Raw genomic sequence first — 22,082 nt, forward strand, 5'->3', positions numbered from 1 at the left:
TAAGTTCCACATGTGACATACTTCCGTGAGTCTATTTAAAACAAAAATTGATTATTAACCCAACAATTTTAAACAAATGAGATTCTTTTAGTGGAATAGTAGATAAGTGACGTAGTTCACCATAAAGAACGTATAATTTCTTCTGTTGAAAAATGAGGCAAATCAAGTCTTTACGACTTGAGTTCTATGTGGATAATTTTTCACCTCAGCATTACTAACACATGGAACTTGAGTATGAGACTGAAGAGGTTAAATTGCTAAATAATTTGAAAACGATGTTAACTAACTAAATTTTTTTAAAATGACGTTATTTTGAAAAAAAAAAAAAAATTCCCTGGGTAAAGGAATATGGGTAGTTTTGTAATTGCACTTTTTACTTTTTCAGATCCTTTGGCTTTGGTCATGTTTTCTCTTCTTCTGGCTTCTGAAGCAGCAGGAGATAAGCTAAGCTAAACCACCGCCAATGCAATGCCATGATGAGTCATGACCACCCTTTCTTTAGATCTGATGAGTTTTTCATGGCCAAAAACAACTCCACCCTTACATAGTTTCTTCACAACTACACGTGCCACGTCACCCACACTCTTGGTAAGAAATTTCTTTTTTCCTTAGTTAATTACTTTATGAGATTGTGACCCAGTTGTTGTTGTTTCCTTAAATTGATGGTTCAAATATGGAATTCAGTTCATAACTTTAACTGGGTCAGATTTTTTTTTTTTTTTCTTTTTGGGGTTAAATTAATAATTGGTGTTGTTATGTTTGTTTGCTTTTTTTGGTGATTTGCACTGTCACAAATGGATATGGTGATTTGTTTGATTAGTTATAAAAGAAGAGTAGTTTAGTTGATGGTATTAGCTATTCTAGTTTTTTTTTTTTCATTTGTAGGCTAGCTCTAGTGAAAACAAATTGTACTGAAAAGAAACCCAAAGCTGCTTCCAACAACAAAAACAAAATTCAGGTGCTTTTCCTTTTATTTACTTATCTTATAAAAATCCCAGCAACCAAAAATCAGATTCTTCAATTCCCATTTCCTATTTCTGTAATTTGACTGTTAGGATGTACTCTATTGCTTGGCTTTTCAAAATTTATTGTTAGGCAAAGATATATGATCTACGCTGATTGCCTTTTTCCTTTTGCCTTTTTTTCCCCTATATATCTGTTTATGTGCTAATAGCTCTAGTTAAATGGCACATCTTCCCTTTAGAAGTAAGTTAGGGGGTGAGGTTGTGAGTCCACGACCTATATGGTTCGAGTGTAATTACTGATAAAATATCATACATCGTTTTATGAATTGTTATGTTTCTAGAGTTCTGTGAAGGTGGAGTAGATAATGGGGGAAATAGTTATGAAGATTTGGCTTAATTTAGTAGTGAGGTCTGGATGGTTCAAAATTTTTTTTTTGGTGAATCTTGGAGAAAGTTTATTTGACGTAGGCTTTTTTAAAAATTCAACACTAAATTAGTATTCTTGGTTAGATCTTGAAGGGTTTATGTATAGGATTTGATGTTTAAGGGTTTAAGTAAAAAAAATATTAGATTTTGAATGGACATGGAGGGAATTTGATGGTTGTTTATGGAAGATTTGAACCGAGAAACAAAGAAGAATAAACCCTAGGTTTCCTAAGAAATCACAATCAGGAATGAGAAGGCAATCACACCCTCAAAGTTTAAAATAAACTGCTCCAATTTTATCAAATTCAATCTCTCTATATATTTTTATTGATAACTTAAAGAATCTTATATAGGCTATTGCTAATCCTACTCCTAGAAAGACTAGACTAAAAAATAACAGAGGAAAAGTATTTAGAAGACTTTTACAACAAGTAGGAAATTAAACAAAATTGAAAGGACTCCAAAACATAAAATTAGACTCATGGGCCCTTAAGATTCTTTGCTCTAATAATGCATTAGAATAAACAAAGTCTATTATGATTTCCTTTTGTACTGATCATGGTATTATTCATCAAACTAATTGTGCTCACACCTTTCAACAAAATAATGTTTCTGAGCGCAAGCATCGTCACTCATTTGTTGGACATTGCTTGCATCTTGTTATTCAATATACAGTGCCATCTAATTAATCATATGCCTTCTAGAATCATAAGTCTCATTTTTTTCTTTTATATCCTAATCATTGATTAAGGAAATAATATATAGTATGATTTCCAATAGAATAGCGTAGCAAAAAAGAATACATGTGGCTGACACTAACTAGTCTGTTAGGGATTCATGGTCAACCTCAAAATTTTGGGACAAAGATGTGTGGTTGTTGTATCCTGATAGTCCTTTTTTTTTACCCTGCTTGCTCCTCGTGTGTTTGCTTCTGTTGCCTTTGTTTATGTCTTTGATTTCGATCAAGATAAATTATCTCCTTAGGCTCGCGTGTTTTCCTTGGGTACTCAGCACTCAGAATTGTTATCATTGTTATAGTCTTGAGTCTCATAGATACTCCGTAAATGTTAATGTTACCTTTTGAGTCAACCCCATTCTTTTCTTCACCAGATCAGAGTTTGTCTCTTGATGTCTTCTCCAATCATAAGGGAGAGTCTCCCTTCCCTTCTCTTACTCTTCCAATATCTTTACCTTCTCCACCTTCTCCTTTGGTAATTCTGACTGCCCAACCTAATCTTCCTTTGTAGGTGTAGAGGCAAATTGAACATAGGCACATTGTTTCATAAAGTCCCACCAGTATATCTTCCCCTAGGAAAAAAAACAGTAGGTTGTCATTAGGTTTACACTGTTAAGTACCTTCCTGATGGTTCTGTGCAGTTCTAGCTACAGCATTAATTATCCGAAGACCTTCTCCCTTGTGGCACATCTCAAATCTGTTCAGATCTTACCTGCATCTTGATCATATCCTATCTCCTATGTTTTCAGCTTCTTATTCTAAAAATTATTTTCCTCTTTTTCTTGGATAAGTTTTTCCCTTAAATTCTGTTGGCTGAAAAAAATGAAATATATTCAGCATAATGATGTTGGGTGGTCCCTTGCTTCTCTCTTTTCCCTCCCTTTGCTTTGTATTTGATTTGGGTGCAAAAGGTATACCCTTTTACACTGTAAATAGATGGTTAAGGATTTACATCAACTCTCTGGAAACTCTCCATTGTCATAAGGCAGACAAAACAATACAAATTCCTTACAATTCTATCTAAAGTTTCAATGCTCAAGTACCTTCTTATACCAGAAAGTCCCCCCTCCCCCTCCCACCCCTAAAAGAATCTCAAAAACAATTTTCTTTGTATAAGTTTTTTGGGAAAACCTTTTTTTACTAATATATTTGTACTATGTCTTCTGCTTTGTATTATAAGTTTCTTTACTATCTGTTGTAGGCACGTGAAAGAGGAAGTATCTGCTGAGGTGGTTCAATGACTATGGAGATATGTAATTGCATTGAGCCGCAATGGCCGGCTGATGAACTGTTGATGAAGTACCAATATATTTCAGATTTCTTCATTGCAATTGCTTATTTCTCTATCCCTCTAGAACTGATCTACTTTGTCAAGAAATCGGCAGTGTTTCCATATAGATGGGTCCTTGTTCAGTTTGGTGCTTTCATAGTGTTGTGTGGGGCAACGCACCTCATTAATTTATGGACTTTTACCATTCATTCAAGAACTGTGGCGATAGTAATGACCACTGCAAAGGTTTTGACTGCTGTGGTTTCATGTGCAACTGCCCTCATGCTTGTGCATATTATTCCTGATTTATTGAGTGTTAAAACCAGAGAACTGTTCTTGAAAAACAAGGCTGCAGAGCTTGATAGAGAAATGGGCTTGATTCGTACACAAGAAGAAACAGGTCGTCATGTGAGGATGTTGACCCATGAGATCAGAAGCACCCTGGATAGGCATACTATACTGAAAACCACTCTTGTTGAACTGGGTAGAACTTTGGCATTGGAAGAGTGTGCCCTGTGGATGCCAACACGTACTGGATTGGAGCTTCAACTCTCTTACACTCTCCGTCAGCAGAATCCAGTTGGATATACAGTGCCCATTCATCTTCCTGTGATCAATCAAGTTTTCAGTAGTAACCGTGCAGTAAAAATATCCCCAAATTGTCCAGTGGCAAGAATAAGACCTCTTGCAGGAATGTACATGCCTGGGGAGGTTGTTGCTGTTCGTGTCCCTCTCCTACATCTCTCTAACTTCCAAATCAATGACTGGCCTGAGCTCTCTACAAAACGTTATGCTCTGATGGTCCTGATATTGCCCTCAGACAGTGCAAGGCAATGGCATGTCCATGAGTTGGAGCTGGTTGAAGTAGTTGCAGATCAGGTTTGAATTTATACTTGCTTATTTTTCTGACATTGCACTTCTTTTCATTGAATAAAGTAAAAATGCTAAACTACATTTCCTTCCTTTTCCATTTCCATTTATATTTATTTTTCCACTAGGGTATTTCCTAAGAACCACATTTGATTAGAAAAATCATAAGATGTGAAAGACATTGATTTTTTTTGGATAGGTATGTGAAAGACATTGTTCTTACATTGAATTTTTCTCTTCTAGGCAATAAACCATCAACAATTACCCCTTATCTCTTGCCATCTCTTTCCATCACAGAATTCAGAAAATTTTAACACCTGGTCTATTCATCTTCAAACTTGTAGAAAAATTTGAATGATTTGATGCTAATTAGATACTGTCTAGCAGTCTAGTGGTTTATCTATGCCAAGCATAACTTTGATTTAGATAGCATACATTTCTCAAACTATCAAGCCCCTATACTTACTAATTGAAGTCCAAAAGCCTGAATCCTCTACTCATTGATTACCCTGGTTATTTTGATGTACTTCATACTTGAGATCTTATACAATGATTGTTGTTTGATGTATGCATGCGCTATACATTTTCAGATAGGAAAACATGTCAGCTATAAATATCTTATGTGATGTTTTCATATAATGGTAAAGAAGCTGAGTCCTAGACATCCTTTTTTTTTTTTTTTGATAAGTAACGAAAAAAATATATTAGAGAAGAACACAGCCCCGTACATAGGAAATGTACTAAAGAGGCAAAAACATCAAGAAACCAAATTACAATGATCGAGCAAAACAGGAAGGGAAAGACAAGAAAAAGATGGTAAAACTAAACACCATTCCAGAAGAGTAAAAAAGAAAAAAGACTTAATCTCAAGAATGGACCGATTGCGACCCTCAAAACTTCTAGAATTCCGTTCCCGCCAGATACACCACATCAAACAATGCGGCACCATCCTCCAAATCACTATATTGTGATGACGCCTGAAATTGCAAGCCCAACAATCCAATAGATCCACTACCCTTTGCGGCATCACCCAACAAATACCAAACAAGCAAAAGACCATACTCCACATCTCAAAAGCTATAGGACAGTGAAGGAGGAGATGATCAACAGATTCCCCACACCTTTTACACATATAACACCACTCAAGGACAACAAAGTGCCTTTTCCGAAGATTATCAATAGTAAGAATCTTGCCTAGAGCAGCAGTCCAAGAGAAAAAAGCAACCCGGGGGGAACCTTCGATTGCCATATCATTTTCCAAGGGAAAGGAGTGGCAGTGGGGGGAGGGGAAAGGGAGTGATAATACCCACTCACCACAAAACCACGGCTGCTGGCTAGCTTCCAACAAAGCTTGTCAGAAACTACACCCCGCACCTTTGTGGAATAGATTAAAGCCATACACGAATCCAATGAGTGTGACTCTTGATCATTCACAAAACGGCAAAATTGTAGGTTCCAAAAAATACTCTCATTTGCATAGCACATAACCTCAGAGACTGAAACATCCCTTGTCCTACTAATATTGTATAAATCTGGAAAGGCCTCCTTAAGAGGACTATCCCCACACCACACATCAACCCAAAACTTCACACGAGTACCATCACCCACATCATACCGAAGGAACTTGGAAAAATTCAGCCAACCCCTTCTAATGGACTTCCACAAACAAACACCATAAGCCCCAGACACAGATTTTGTACACCAACCACCCCAGTCATTCCCATACTTCGCCCCAATGACCCTTCTCCAAAGGGCATCATTCTCCTCACCATAACGCCACAACCATTTGGCTAGAAGGGCAGAATTAAACCTTCTCAAGCACCGAATGCCTAGCCCTCCATTCTTCACTGGCCTACAGACCTTCGACCAATTCACTAAATGAAGTTTACGATCGTCACCAATACCATTCTAAAGAAAATTTCTTTGTAATTCCTCCATCCGCTTAGCCACCTTAACTGGGATAGGAAGGAGAGAAAGAAAATAAGTAGGCAAGCTAGAGAGAGTACTCTTAATAAGGGTAACCTTGGCCCCCTTAGATAAATACAATCTCTTCCATCCAGCTAGCCTTCGCTCCATCTTCTCTAAAATAGGATTCCAAACCGTCTTATCTCTAAAGGTAGCACCCAACGGAAGACCTAAATATTTTAGCGGAAGAGCAGACTCTCTACAACCCAAAATCTCAACTAGCTCATGCAGATTAGGCACATCTCCAACTGGAACCAACTCAGACTTACCTAGATTAATTTTTAGCCCTGACACCTCCTCAAATCTAGAAAGAATCCCGCGCAAAGCTGTTATATGACTGCTATCAGCATCACAGAAAACAAGAGTATCATCCGCAAACAACAAATGAGACACCGTCAACAAGGAACCATTTGCATTCCCTACTGAGAAGCCCGAAAACTGTCCTGCCGCCGTAGCAGCACCCAACATACGGCCCAACGCCTCCATGACAATATCAAAGAGAAAAGGGGAAAGCAGATCACCTTGCCTCAGACCTCTAGAACTCCCAAAAAAGTCAGAATGGCTACCATTGATCAAAATGGAGAATTTAACAGTTGATATACAACACCTGATCCACCTTCCCCACTGAGCCCTAGACATCTTGAATGACCCTTGATGCTAGATGTGTGAATGGAACTATAAATTGCTTTTTAAAGGGTGGAAGCAGATATATATATATATATATATATATATATATATATATATATATATTTGTAGCAAATAGCTACAATCTATAGTTGCTTCATGTCATATAGGGCATGTGTGAAGTTTAATGAATGAGTCTTGCAGAAGGAGGCTTGATTAGGTTGCAAAGTGTCTTTTTTAATGTTGCTCTTTGTAATATTCATAATGACCCTACAATGAGTTTGAAACCATACCGTCATGCGCACTTAAGATTATCTGACTTTGATAACCAAACCCTTGCCCTTCTATAACACTTGCTCAGTAAAATCACCTATATATATATATATATATATATATATATATATATATAGATTATAGATTATATATACAAACACATAGGGTTGGGTTCAAATTACACCTAGTGTAACTCTAAGCTTTGTTACACCACTCAATATCTTTTTATTAGATGAGAATTTTGATGAATCCACTGTTGGATTAGATTTTTTTTTTCTACTTTACATGCTTGCAAAACTTCAAGATGATCTGAGATCTATAACGATATCATTGATCAAATATTTAAATTTTAACTTTTTGTATTTAAAATTTTGTATAAAATATGGGTTTCTAGATCGAAAATTAATTGGCATCCAATTGGCATGAAACTTGATATTTTCAAAATATAAACCCAATAAAAAGTTACTTAGTGTTGTAACATAGCTTAGAATTACAACAGGTGCAACTAGAACCCACACACACACACACATATTGTATTAAAGATCAAAAGCCCGTGCCCTAGTACAGAGAATGTGTATAAGAGAAACACAATAGTAGGTGATTGCATATAGTTGTAAACATAACTGACTATTATCTTAGAGAAGCCAATTTCCTCAAGTTCCTATTCCCACAAATTGTAGCATAATTGTTCTAAATTCTGTAAACCCACGAAACTATATATGTATGAGTTATAATCTAAGAAGCATGACACGGGTACAACACAACACATCAATTTATGAAAAAATGGGACACGGGTACAGCGGGACACGTCTCTTAAATTAATTATATTTTCACTTATATTTTCTATATATGGTTAAGCATTTATTTTTCATATAATGTTAAATGTATATTAAATTAAGAGTAATAATGGATAATAAAGCAAATACTTGACTATTAAAGGGTGTTTAGAAATTAGAATACAAACCAAGAATAAAGATATTTATTCATTTTTTTTTATAAGTGTATTTATTAATTTTCAAATGCACTATTACTATTCAGAGCAGGAATGCTCTCATGTGAAAGGGTATTCAATTCCTCTTGTTCTCATGTCCCGATCCTGCATTTTTATTTTTAAGGACATTTTTTATTTATTTAAGGACACGACTGGGAAATGCATGCAAAAGTTTCCGAAGCATGTCAAGTGTCTGACACGGGTACAGCACCCCAAATGAAGTGTTCGTGCTTCCTAGGTTATAATGTGGTCTGGCACACATTGAAATTATAGTAACTATCAGGCAACTCCTACATGACTTGTGGTATGGTAGTTATGAACATGAATCCTGATTCTTGAATACTATGCATTTCTAAGATACCAATAATATAGTTAGAAAATATATTAAGAAAGAGATATTATATGGATATTGGATAATTATTTGCAACTAAAAGAAGGCTTGTGTATCCTTTGGGGAGAAACACATGCAAATTGTTTTATGGTAAGAATCTTAAAATACTCCACATAAGTTCAACTATCAAATCCAGGAGGTTGTGTTTGTTTTGGATTTTTATACCTACAATTGACCCAAGTGTGTGTACTTGTCAGTACTTTACTGTTTGCTAAAGTAGTATGGGGATTAGCAAATCATCGTAGGATGCTTGCATAACAAAAAAAAGGCAGTAAAGTAGAGGGGGGATGGGAAATAAATATAAAAAAAATCTTACTTGATGAATAAGGTGTCCTTTAGCCATGTGTTGGCTTGTTACTAATTCATGTTCATATCTGTAATGCGGTGGCTCACAGAATGATTTTTTTTTTTTATATGATATATAATACTGTTAGAAAGTGTTAATTTATAGAAACTTTCTGTTGGTCCAGGTGGCAGTTGCTCTCTCTCATGCGGCAATCTTAGAAGAGTCAATGAGGGCAAGGGATCTTCTTATGGAGCAGAATGTTGCTCTAGATCTGGCCAGGAGAGAAGCTGAAACTGCAATTCGAGCTCGCAATGATTTCTTGGCGGTTATGAACCACGAGATGAGAACTCCCATGCATGCAATTATTGCACTTTCTTCCTTGTTGCAGGAAACTGAGCTGACACCCGAGCAACGCCTGATGGTTGAAACAATATTAAAGAGTAGTAATCTTTTGGCTACTCTCATTAATGATGTATTAGATCTTTCAAGGCTCGAAGATGGCAGTCTTCAACTGGACATTGGAACTTTTAATCTTCATTCTGTATTCAAAGAGGTAGGGCTATCCCTTCCTGCCGAATATTAGCTCTTTTAGATTGCTTTGTAGCATTAGGATGTACGTGGATTTCTTTAGATGCTTGTTGTAGTAACATTAATTTTCCTCTTCTTAGGTCCTTAACCTGATCAAGCCTGTAGCATCTGTCAAGAAGCTGTCCGTCACGTTAAATTTAGCACAAGATTTGCCAGTGCATGCTGTAGGTGATGAAAAGCGCCTAATGCAAACTATGCTAAATGTTGTTGGTAATGCTGTGAAGTTCTCTAAAGAGGGCAGCATCTCAATCATTGCTTTTGTTGCAAAATCAGAATCTTTAAGAGATTCTCGAGCACCTGACTTTTTTCCTGTGCCAAGTGATAACCACTTTTATTTGCGCGTACAGGTTTGTTTCTTCAATATGCAATCGAAATCCTTCAATCTCAGGATGCTTTTTAAAAGTTAGCTTTGTAGATTTACCTGTTCTCTTCTATTGTAGGTGAAAGATTCAGGATCAGGAATCAATCCCCAAGAGATTCCTAAGCTGTTTACGAAGTTCTCTCAAAGTCAATCATCAGCAACTAGAAATTCTGGTGGCAGTGGACTTGGCCTTGCAATTTGTAAGAGGTACTTAAATCTTTTGTTCTTAGATGTTTATCTTTGGTTTGGTTTTGTTAGGCTATACATTCAGTATATGTAGGTATCTCTGCCTTTTTTTTTTTGTATTCCAGTTTTTGTGTACTAGATTTGAAAATACTATTTTCATATAAAGATGCAGCTGTAATTCTTTTTCCTTTCCTATGATGTGATCAGGTTTGTAAATCTTATGGAGGGACATATTTGGCTTGAAAGTGACGGCGTTGCCAAGGGATGTACTGCCACTTTCATTGTAAAACTTGGAATTCCAGAGCGATCAAATGAATCTAAGCTTCCCTTTACACCTAAAGTACCAGCAAATCATGGTCAGACAAATTTTCCAGGGCTGAAAGTTCTTGTTATGGATGATAACGGGTCAGTAACATTGCCATCTTTTGTACTTCAGTCCTGGATTTGTATCTATGGTTGTGAAATAATACCAAACAAAATGTCATTTAATTGATTCTAAGATCATTAGACCACGTAATCATGGATTTTGAATAAGAACATTATGCACACCTCTCATAGCAATCAAAGTGCGTTGTCTCCCAATGTATTTATGTTACTCTTTCTCTTTTTCTTTAGTGTTTTGTGGATAGGTGCAGTTCCACAAAATAGTTTTAGTGGCCAACTAGGTTGTGGTTTGTCTTATTTATAAGACTTTAGGTAAAAACCTTATAGAGAGATTGAATATGGGATCCTTAGGGATATTAATCTTTAGCTATAAAAATTAATCATTTCCTTTAAAAGGCTATTGACATGAACTTGTAAACTCTTTTCTGTAATCAAATCATTCAATTGATCCTTGAAGATTTGAAAATTACAAGTGAGGTCTGCACCTACAATTTCTCATATTTTTCCTTCCACCATTCAATATTCCACATGAGCCTCTACTTCAAAACAATTTCTAAAAACTCTTAATATATGTGTATATGTAGTTTGAAAAATGTCACCAGCCAAGTCTCATTTAAGTCCAACCCCCATAGAAATTTTTGTTATATACTGTCTCCTTTAAGAGACTATTGGGTTCCTTGCCTTTGGTTCATTAGCCACCGGTATGATTTTTCTAAATTGATGCCCTAACAAAATCTATGTCAACATCATATGTCTCACTTTATCAATAATTATACCCATACATGTATGCGAATATGACGTTTATTATTAAATAATAAATTCTTTTACTTCTTTGTTGAGTGTTTAATTACCAATTCTCTTAAAAGCTTAAGTTATTAGAAAATGGTAAATTTAATCATTTAACAATAGTTTTAACCCCCCCCCCACCCCCTCTCGTATGGGTCTAACTCCCCCTTAATAAATGGGGCCCAACCCAACATGTGGGATTTTTAACATTTTTAATAGGAGGTAGAGTAAAGTCAAGATTGAACTCAGGAATCAGAATCTACTGCCATGATACTATATTAAATTACCAATTCTCCCAAAAACTTAAACTATTAGAAAATGGTGAATTTAATCATTTAACCATAGTTCTAATATTGAAGGTATAGGATTCTTATCCGAATTTTTATTTTTTTATTTCTAACATGTACCACTATCTTATTAGGGGTTTATAAATTATTTACTCACTTAGTGAGGTATAGACAGGCTGGAATACGACAACGTTTCTATGGTTACAATCCTTGAAACAATTAATAAAAATGGTTTTTTTTTTTTTTTGATAAGTAGAAATGGCTTGGGAAATGAGAGGTTGGGATTTAATCTGATTTTGAGAATTAAGCAAAATGCACTGGTTTAATTTTTGCCAAAATTTGTGAAGTTTCTTGGAGGTACTGAAATGATGTCTTTTTGTCTCCAAAACATTTCCCATGGCATTTCTGTTAGTTCATCTATGTTTCTGTTTGACTTTGAACACACTATAAACAGAATCACACTTGAGATCAGATGATCTGGTAACTGGGCTCTAACTAATCCTGGATCACTTGGGATGTGTCATATTTGACCTCTAGCTCAGGCTTTGAGCTTGCAAAATGTCTCCAACCAAGGCAATGCAGGCATAAAGAACATAAAATCCAAGTTAGCTCAGTCTTTGAGTTAACAAAATGTCTCCAATGAAGTTAGCCCAACCTCTTCCTTTTGCAGCTGGACATCTGGCAGGTCAGGCAGGTCATCTAAAGAACATAAATTCCAAGTTGCCACCAGGCAAACTGATAGAAGTCATAATGTAAACAACAACAATTGGCAAAACCTGGCATCTCAAACATTGACAAGGGAGAAGGCTTTAATAAGGATGGCATTCTATTCAGGGCAAGGCTTGCTAATTAGCTTAAGGAAAATATAGTTACCACTTACCACTTTCCAAATTTCCATTAATATCTGCTCTCTCTCTCTCTCTCTCTCTCTCTCTCTCTCTCTCTTGTTGTGTATGCAAGTCTTTATTAATTTAATTACACCACTGATCTTGCATTAAATTTGGACTTAAAGCCATGGCACTTGAAATGCTTAAATACAGCTACAATTTTCTTTGGTCAACGGCTTTATTGTGTTGTGATGGTTGAAGTTCTTGAAAACTGGGATTTTAGTTCAAGTAATCTTGACAAAGTCTGAACTAGTCAACTTGTTTACATTACTGGTTGGACTTTTAGACTGTAAGAAGTCTAAATTGTATATTGAAATTACAAACAATGGGATGGTGTGGCACTTATAGTTTAAAATGTGTTTATATTTAGTGATAGTTACTATCATTTCAAGTTCTATGGAACTACTGTTAGCAATTTCAATCACATTACTGAATGTTTAATTTTATTTGTGTTATACAGGGTTAGCAGGACAGTGACAAAGGGGCTACTTGAGCACTTGGGATGTGATGTATCAACTGTAAGCTCAAGCGAGGAGTGCTTGCGTGTTGTTTCTCATGAACACCAGGTGGTGTTCTTGGATGTGTGCATGCCTGGTATAGATGGTTTTGAGCTTGCTGTCACTATACGTGAAAAATTTGCAAAACGTCATGAAAAGCCACTTATAGTAGCACTTACTGGAAACACAGACAAGGTTACGAAGGAGAACTGTATGAGGGTTGGTATAAATGGAGTAATACTGAAACCCATTTCAGTTGATAAAATGAGGAGCATTTTATCAGAACTTTTGGAGCACCGAGTTCTATATGAGGCCCTATAAGCAGCAGAAATATGCAACACCATTTGAGTGGTTTCAGTCTTGTGTATATACCACGTGTATTGGAAACTTACATTAAAAATGAAGCAATGATGCAAATAACATGACATTCTAGAAACGGTTTTATGTATTCTTTTTGTGCAATTTGCTACAAAACGTTGGCAAGAAAGAATGATGATGGCTTGCTGCCATTGTTTTTTGTAAACGAGTTGGTTCTAATTCGAATCAAAAAGGAAATTGTCATTTGGTAACTTCTACAATGAATTGCTCTCTTCTATTAATTTGAAAATTTATTTTGAGTTCTAATATAGAAACATCCAATGTTCCATTCTCTATGCTATTAGTCCATGGGAATTCTGAGGTGTCCTATTAATTGGGAGTGGAATAGTCCGACAAAGGCTGGGAGATCACTTCCTTATATGAAAGTTCTCTCGCGAAACACCTAGTTTTATAAATCTTATCAACACACACTTCGTATAACATCTATCATCTCCTTTCATTTTGTTACTAGCATTCTCTTCAAATGCCATTTTTAGCTAAAAAAATTTAGTACGGTTCATAAAAACTACAAAAAAATCTAGTCTCATCAATTCAGCAGGGGTGAACAGTAGATTTTTTTTGTTTAATTTGGTAGCTGTGAAAACGTGGTGAACGACTTCATTTTGCTGGATTTTAGTTTTGGAGTTTGGGATTCGACTTGTAGAATTTGATTATTAGCACACAAGCTAGTATCATCAATTTTATATTTACAACTTAGAAAAAGTTGTAAAAGAATTTTTTTGATAATTTGATAGTTGAGTGAGAGGATAACAGGAGGTTTCAACAAAATGAGTTGCATGTCCCTCAACAAAATTTTTATATAAAAAAAAAATGTAAAGAAATTGTCACTACTCTTTCTTCTTCTTTTTCCCCTAAGTAATAACAGTAGTCACGTGAGTCGATATGTTTAATAAAATCAAGTATTCACTTAGCATAATTAATTTTTTAGGATTAAAATGAAATTATATCCAAATATAATTGAAGAGATTTTTTTTTGTCATAAATAAAATAATCTTTTGATAAGTAATTAAGGAAAACGAGAGAAATAGATGAAGGTTATGTAGGTGCAAACTGCTCATTTCTCCTAAAAGCAAAAAGTATATTATGTCTTAGCCACATAGAGCATCACGTATATATTGTATAGACTCCATCCACCAACAAAGATAATATCTAGTGTTTCAAAGATAATATCTAGGACAATTGTAGAAACAAACAATTAATTATAGTCTACAACATACATCATCATTGTTTTTTTTTTTTTGTTAGAAGTGTTCTTTCCTTTTCTCGATTCTTAGTACAATTTCTTCTCTTCTCTAACATACTTCTCTTTCTCTACTTCATCTTCTTTTTCTCTTTTTTGTTTTTTTTCTCTTTAATAGTGCACTCCGGTAACTTTAGCATCTCATCTTTCTCATCTTTTTTATATTTTTTATTTTACTGCCCCCCTCTATCCTTTTCATCCTTATTCTTCCTCTTCTTCTTTTTTCCTTTGTTTTTAATATATTTACGCTCATCATTTTTTTGATGCTCTCAATCCCTCTCCTTTGCAAATCCATTGCTTTTCTCTAATATTCGCCATTAACAAAACCCACTTTTCATTTGGCTCGGAATCAATGATAGTTTTACCTTGACCCTCTCAAATACAAATTTTTTTACTTTGCCCATGCACATATTGTGGGTGTGAGATATTGCACTCATTTGAATCTATTAGAGATATATTAGCTCATTAGCATAGACCCAAACTTAATTATACTTTGTGTGCAAGTCAAGTCTCTTACTTGTATTAGAAGAATATTAGTTTAAGGTTTAGTCTACTATATATACCTATATTATGGTTCATTGTAACACAGGTTTTGTACTTCACTTTTATATAATAAATATGTAGCCCTTAAGAGTTTCTTCCGTGAAATATATCATAGCTAATATTTAACAGAAACATTAGTAGCATGTTGCTATTTTATTATTCGGTTACATTTTTTTAAGTAGTAGAAAATATCCCCTATATCCCTTTGTAATTAGCATTACATTGCATCAAATATGCCTAGATATTTTCCCTACCTTATAAAGCCGACTGATTACAGTTTTGAAAACAAAACGCGTAGAGAATAGAGATTTGAAGAAACGGGAGCACGGGAGATCGAAGGTGGAGGATGAACTCCTAGCAGGGGTTCAGTTACTTATAAATTTTAATTTTTTTTTATGCTAATAGTATCTCAATACGTTGTATTGAAATACCTTGGTGCAAACCAATTTTAGATAAGTATTGACACAGTCATTACAATTTTTACTGTATTATTCTTATAAAGTAAAGTGTGATCAATCACGACAAAAAAAATTCAAACATGAAATAATGAGATAATCACAATCATTACCACGTCAATTTGTAAGTCTTATGTAATAAGATTTGTAATGCAATACCTTTAACCAATGGCGGAGTTAGAAAATATTTCTGGTGGACCTAGGTAAACACGATGAAGTTCTTATGTATAAAAAAAATGACTAAAAAAATCTTAATTCCATAAATTAAATTTAGGGGTAATTACATATGACCCACCTGTGGTTTGGGCAAAAATCACGTTGCCTATTCATGGTTTGAAAAGTATTACTTAACCCACCCGTGGTATGTTTCTGTCAATCTCTGTAACCCACCTCAGTCTCAGCCATTACAAAAACACCTCTTAACCCCAAAACACAACATAACGTGGATCAAAACACCCAAAACTCAAAAACTTTTCGAGAAAGAGACCTGTGGTAAGATCAATGTGTTCTTCGTGGTTTGGAGTGTCTGGAGGGGGAGAAAACACAAGTTTTGCAACATCGTAGCTAGGGAAGGTAGTTTTAGTAAAGAAAATCAAGGTATTTGTGTCTGTTCTCGATTTAGGGTTTCAGATTTTGTTCAAGTGCCAACTTACTGTATGAAACTCTAAATTTGGGCTTCCTAAAAATCGTGTTTTGTTGATATGTCTTCATCAAGTGGTAATTTCTCGGGTTCATGTGGGCATATGTGCAATGAGCAAACTTGTGTTTTGAGAACAAGTTTGAGTTTGTACAATTTTGGGAGGAGGTTCTTGGGTTGTAGCCGTTATAAGGTTGGTCCTAAGTGTCCTTTCTTTGTTTTGCTTGATAACCCAACCTATCCTCGTGGGAATGAAATTGCACCTTTGGCTCTAGAGAGGATGTCTAGGCTTCAGAGTGCTTTCCAACTTGCCAATGAGAGGGAAATGACGGCTCTGGAAACGGCAGAAGAAGCTAGGCAAATGACAGAAAAGGCTCTTGAAGAGGAAGCCAAAGCCAAGGAGAGGGAGAGAAAGGCTCGAGCTGTCTATGCAAAAGCTAAGGAAAAGGCCATGTTTGCTAAAGAGAAGCAGAGAATGTGGAAGTTTGCATGCATTTTGTCATGGATCTTTTTTGTTATTGTTATGCTGTTGTTGTTGTGTTTTGGCTCAATTGAGTTCTCTGGAGTGAAGAGACCAAGGTTGTTGCCCTGAAATAGTTAATTGGCTAGTAGAGATAGTTATGGCAATGGTGTTAATGAATTTGCATTGTAATAGCACTAGCCTACTGATGTAATGTTTTGATGTGTCAATGAACAAAGAATTGGTCAATTATTGAGTATTGTTTTGTGCATACCATAACAACTATTCAATGAAAGAAGTATTGGTCATGCCACTGGTCTTTGGGCATATAATGAAAGAAGTATTGGTCAATTATCAATGACCTGCTCATACCATAACAACCATTCCACAATAACAACTTCCATACACTCTGTATTGGAAAAAAAAATCTACTTGGACACAATCTATAGTAGCAATAAATAAACTTCCATATAATCCGGTTTGGACAAATAATGTTTCATACAGTTACCTACACATACCATAACAACCATTTCACAATAAGAACTTGGTGAAAAACTCATTTTCGTCCCTACATTTTCACGCGATTCCCACTTTAGTCCCTAACTTTTTTTTCCACCGTTTTTAATCCATATCCTGGAAAACGCGTCTCGTTTTTGTTCCTGCCGTTACATCAGAGACGAAAAGTGCACATGTGGCAAACGGAACTATTAAAATAATAATAATAAATTTTATTTTGCATTAAAAATGCATATCAGCATCTAAATTAAAAAAAAAATTATTAATTTTAACTAAATAAAAAAATTAAAAACAGAAAGAAAAACCAAAAATCACATGAATTTAGATCTAAGTGTGTCTTGAACAAGAACAACAAGAACACAAACCCAGATCTAAGAACACAAAATTAAAATCCAAAACTGAAAACATACACAACAACAACAAGACCAATACTAAGAGCTTCAAAATTCTTAAATTTCTTTATGTGAATTCCTCGTTGCTTAAAAGAAAAAAATTAAAGCAATATTTAAACTTTTCTTTTGCTTTTGCATCTTTCTGCTCAGCTTTCTAGGCAACCAAACAGATTCAAACAAAAGCAAAAAACAAACAAATTCCTCAAAACCCTCACCACTCAAAGTGATACGGCAACGAGATCTTCGACAAGGTCGTGAGCGAGTTCCTCCGGCTCTAAAGAAGCGCAAATGGTGAGACCGAGCCGTGGGCAATTTTTCGAAACTGTGCGTCGCAGACATCTCCGTCGCTGAGCTTCACCTCGACCACCTTCCCACCGACCTTGGCGGCGCCGATATCTCTCCTTTGTCCAGCTCTCTCAACTCTCACTGTGTCTCACCCTCTCTTTTGCTTTGATTTTTGAATCTCAGCTCTATTGGGGTTTGATATTTTGTTGCTTTTGTTAGGGGGTTCATGTGTTGTTCTATATGCTTAGATCCCTATTAATAGTTCGGGAAAGATTGTTTTGAGCTTGGAATATTGATCTTGTTCTTATTTAATTCCTTGTTCATGTTTATTCTGATGTGGATCTTATGTTTAATATTGAGATCTTATTTTTTGAGTTATTCATGATTTTTGGATTTTAATTTTGTGTTCTTAGATCTGGGTTTGTGTTCTTGTTATTCTTGTTCAAGACACACTTAGATCTAAATTCATGTGATTTTTGGTTTTTCTTTCTGTTTTTAATTTTTTTTATTTAGTTAAAATTAATTAAATTTTTTTTTAATTTAGATGCTAATGTGGCATTTTTTATGCAAAATAAATTTTTTTATTATTATTTTAATAGTTCCGTTTGCCACATGTATAATTTCCGTCTCAGATGTAACGGCAGGGACAAAAACGAGATGCGCTTTTCAGAATAGGGACTAAAAGCAGTGGAAAAAAAAAGTTAGGGACCAAAGTGGGAATCACGTGAAAATGTAGGGACGAAAATGGGTTTTTCGCCTAACAACTTCCATACACTCTGTATTGGAAAAATCTACTTGGACACAATCTGTAGCAGCAATAATAAAACTTCCATATAATCTGGTTTGGACAAATAATGTTCCATACAAACTGAATTGAATAAATACCATAACTTCCATACCATAATACCACAACTTCCAAATAATATAACAACTTCCATATAATACCACAAAATTTCATACCATAATAACAACCTGGAGTGTATTGTACCTTAACTTCGAGTAAATTATAAAAAAGCACATTCCAAGGTTAGCTACACACACACACACACACACACACACACACACACATATATATGATAATTACAAAAAGGTGATTTTTTTTACACTAATTGATAATTACAAAAAGCCAACAGTGGTCTTAACAAAAAAAACTAGCTACAGGCCCACATGTTCCCACTAGCTTTACTCCCAATGCTGGCATGCGTACCCACTAGCTTCATTTCTTGCCTTTACTCTTTCCACCCACTAAGTTCATTTTTGGTGGCCTTTGTGCAGCAAGCTGTCCTCTAGTCCTCACACCACTAGTGCTTCTATTTGTAGGTGAAGGCTACAAAATAAAAAATAGATCCACTTGTTAAAAAATATCCTAATCTACACAACCATCTAGGAAAGAGGTAACTCAACTTAGTTACATGTGAAGAACTTGGTAGGATATCCCAGGTCTCCCTAGGTGTGTGAAACTCTGGTTGTGAGGAAGAGAACCATCCTGCTCTCATGTGAGATGGCCTAGCTTGATTTCCTTGCTATGAGAATGAAGGCTGAGTGGCAGACCTCATGTTGTAAGTCTGGGTAGGCTGCTAGGATGGTGGCTGGGGTGTAGCCTAAGGTGCAGATCCAGATCTAGTACTAAGTGCAGGCACCCCTCCCCTTGCCTGCAACAAAACCCAGTTTCAATACATTACTTCATTTTTAAGTTTAAAAAAAAGTTTTTTTTTTGCCATTTAAATCTCAATTACTTATAGCTTTTTCTCTTTCAAGCCTCTGTCTCCTCTGCCATGGTGTCTCCCCAGTGATGCTAGTCTTGCGTCCTCTTGAATTATGCCCTTCCCTTTTGCATTTCCCACACCTTACAAGTCTGTTCAGCCTACTTGCTTTGTAAGGGTTCTTAGGCTCATTAGGAGCCCTTTTTCTTTGCTTGGGTGGCCTGCCTGGTGGTTTGTATATGTGAGGTGCTAGAGGAGCAGGTTGTCCAGTCTCAGCCCATTCTGATTGGTCAGGCATGGGAGGAAATAACTCCTTGTATATCTCCATGTAAGTTTCTTTGTGGTAGCATGGGTGGGTGTAGGCTTTTGGTGTGTCAATGTTTGTATAAATGGCTATTATGGCATGTTTGCATGTAATGCCATTTAAATCCCAATAACCTACAATTGCATGTCTTCTTGACAAGATCAACTATATGCCTCTCATATTGACTGGCTACCTCATAAAGGAAACTGTTAGCTGGGGTAGCACTAAATGGCTTGCTTTCAACCTTCAATTTCTCCGACTTATCTTGTATGCTTGGACACAACTTTCCAGTATACTTCTCTATCCTTCCCTTTTTGTGTAAAGCCTAGTCATAAGTCTAACCCTAATCCACTCCAACATTGCCAAGATAGGCTTGTCCCTAGACTTCAACATCATTGAGTTAAAAGACTCACTCAAGTTATTTACCAAACAATCTGTTAAGGCTCTAAGAGTGAAGTGTGACCTTGTACACTATGCAGGTGTGATGTTTGCAAGATACTCATATGCCTTTTCATCCAAATCCTTTTATGTACTGCATGCATCTCTCAAACTCCCTTACTATTGTGGCAACAGCACACCTCCACAGTGCATCCTTCAGCTCCAATCCCTTGTGATCTACTTTGAAATTGTTCTAGATGTGTTTAACATAGTATCTATGCTCCACAGTAAGGAATAGTGTCTCTATTGCAAGTATAAGCCCCTGCAAATAACCAAACAAACAAACAAAACATGTTAGTTCAGCAAATGAAGTAAACCATTGAAGTATAACTGAACAAAACTTGCATACCTTTTACCTATCAGAAATGAAGACCAACTGAAGCTCTTCTGGCCTCCCTATATCATCAGCAAAAAATTCCAAAAACCATATCCAAGACTCCTTGTTTTCTTGTTCCACAACAGCCATGGCTACTGGAAAAATGTTGTCATTTGCATCCTTGGCAGTGGCAGATAAGATTTGCCCACCAAACCTGTGCTTTATGTGACAACCATCTAAACCTACAAATGGCCTACATCTACCAAAAAATCCTACCTTTTGAGCATTGAACCTAACATACATCTTCTTAAATTTTGGCTGGGAAGTCTCATCAGTCATTTCTGTCTGTAGTATAACCCTACTCTCCTTGTCTACAGTGTTTATCATTTGTGCATAGTCCCTAAGGACACCATATTGTAATTGCTCATCTCCATTAATCAAATCCTTTGCCTTTCTCTTTGACCTATACACTTGGTTTACACTTAGGTCAACAGATAAATTTTGCATCACATGGTTGTTTACACCACTCACCTCCCAATTTGGATTTTTGCTAAAATCCTCAATGAACCTCTTAGCAACATAAGCTGATGTTGCTTGGCTATTTTTAAAAGACTTGGGGCAAGCACAGTCATCAATCAAGGTCTTAATCTGAAATGTTAGCTCTCAACTTATTTGAGATGCATAACATTTCCACCTGCACCCATTCTTGCAATGAACTGATATCTTGGTCCTCTCATTAAGCTTGAATTTGATGTCAATAAGTTTTTTAATTGCATACTCCCTCAAAGCAGCTTTAAACACCTTTGCATTAGGAAACTTCATCTCCTTCTTCGGTACAACATTTCTCATGACACTCTTAGCATTAAACTCTAGCTGCTCAGGTACCTGCTCATCATTAGACCCATGCATGCTTACCAGGTCATCCTTAAGAGCTGGCTCAGCCCACTCAGGGTTTGCATGGGGTGCATTGCTTGATTCTAGGGCTGCGTGGGGTGCATTACTTGATTCTGGGGCTGTATTGGGAGCATCACTTGATTTTGGAGTAGAACCTTGTGGAGCTGAGTTTGGAGCAGCAAATATGTCATCACCAAAGTCATCCCCCTCTAGGCCTTCATATAGCCAATCATCATCATCATCTCCTTCAACATTCTGTTCTTCAACCCTTGCACTAACCTCAACATCTTGTTCTTCAACTCTTGCACCAACCTCAACATCCTCGACATCTTCTTCTTCATCATTCTCATCATCTTCATCATAATCACTCTCCAAATCTATTTCATCCACCCCTCCATCACCACCTACACCACCTATATCACCACCTACACCATCATCTGCCACTCCCCCTCTATCACCACCTACAGCATCATCTGTCACTCCCCCTCCATCAGGATGCTCAACTACCAGTGGCTCCACATCTATGTCAGTATAGATTATGATTTTGTTAGTTGATCATGCCCTATGAAGGGTAGTCATGTTCACCACATCTACATCTATTTTTATGGCCCTTAAATCATCCTCTAGACTACCTTCAGTAAGTAAATACCTATATCTACTATGTTCTTTAGGAGCAACAACTAGATGGCATAAATCCCGAATTTCAAAGAAACTCAACTTGTCAGGGTCAATCTCTGTCAATGTATGT

At 36.1% G+C, this 22,082-nt stretch overlaps 1 protein-coding gene across 2 annotated transcripts; it reads left to right on the plus strand.

The window, feature by feature from the left end:
• The first annotated feature begins 383 nt into the window (after positions 1-383).
• On the plus strand, positions 384-13,342 carry LOC142613122 (ethylene receptor). Of its 2 annotated transcripts, XM_075785320.1 has the most exons (8): positions 384-588; positions 886-958; positions 3,329-4,276; positions 8,982-9,350; positions 9,466-9,732; positions 9,826-9,953; positions 10,140-10,337; positions 12,737-13,342. In XM_075785320.1, exons 3-8 carry the CDS (start codon positions 3,365-3,367, stop codon positions 13,092-13,094), a joined length of 2,232 nt encoding a protein of 743 aa, XP_075641435.1. In that variant the 5' UTR covers positions 384-588; positions 886-958; positions 3,329-3,364; the 3' UTR covers positions 13,095-13,342. The 2 variants fall into 2 exon arrangements, with proteins under 2 accessions (XP_075641435.1, XP_075641434.1); XM_075785319.1 differs by lacking the exon at positions 886-958.
• Positions 13,343-22,082: the final 8,740 nt, after the last annotated feature.

The sequence above is a fragment of the Castanea sativa genome, chromosome 10 (assembly GCF_040712315.1).
Source record: "Castanea sativa cultivar Marrone di Chiusa Pesio chromosome 10, ASM4071231v1".
NCBI lineage: Eukaryota > Viridiplantae > Streptophyta > Magnoliopsida > Fagales > Fagaceae > Castanea > Castanea sativa.

Coding starts and splice junctions, on each gene's coding strand:
- LOC142613122 (XM_075785320.1), top strand. CDS start 3,365: ATGACTATGGAGATATGTAATTGCATTGAGCCGCAATGGCCGGCTGAT. Junction 9,733..9,825: donor ACTTTTATTTGCGCGTACAG/GTTTGTTTCTTC, acceptor CTTCTATTGTAG/GTGAAAGATTCAGGATCAGG. Junction 10,338..12,736: donor CTTGTTATGGATGATAACGG/GTCAGTAACATT, acceptor TGTGTTATACAG/GGTTAGCAGGACAGTGACAA.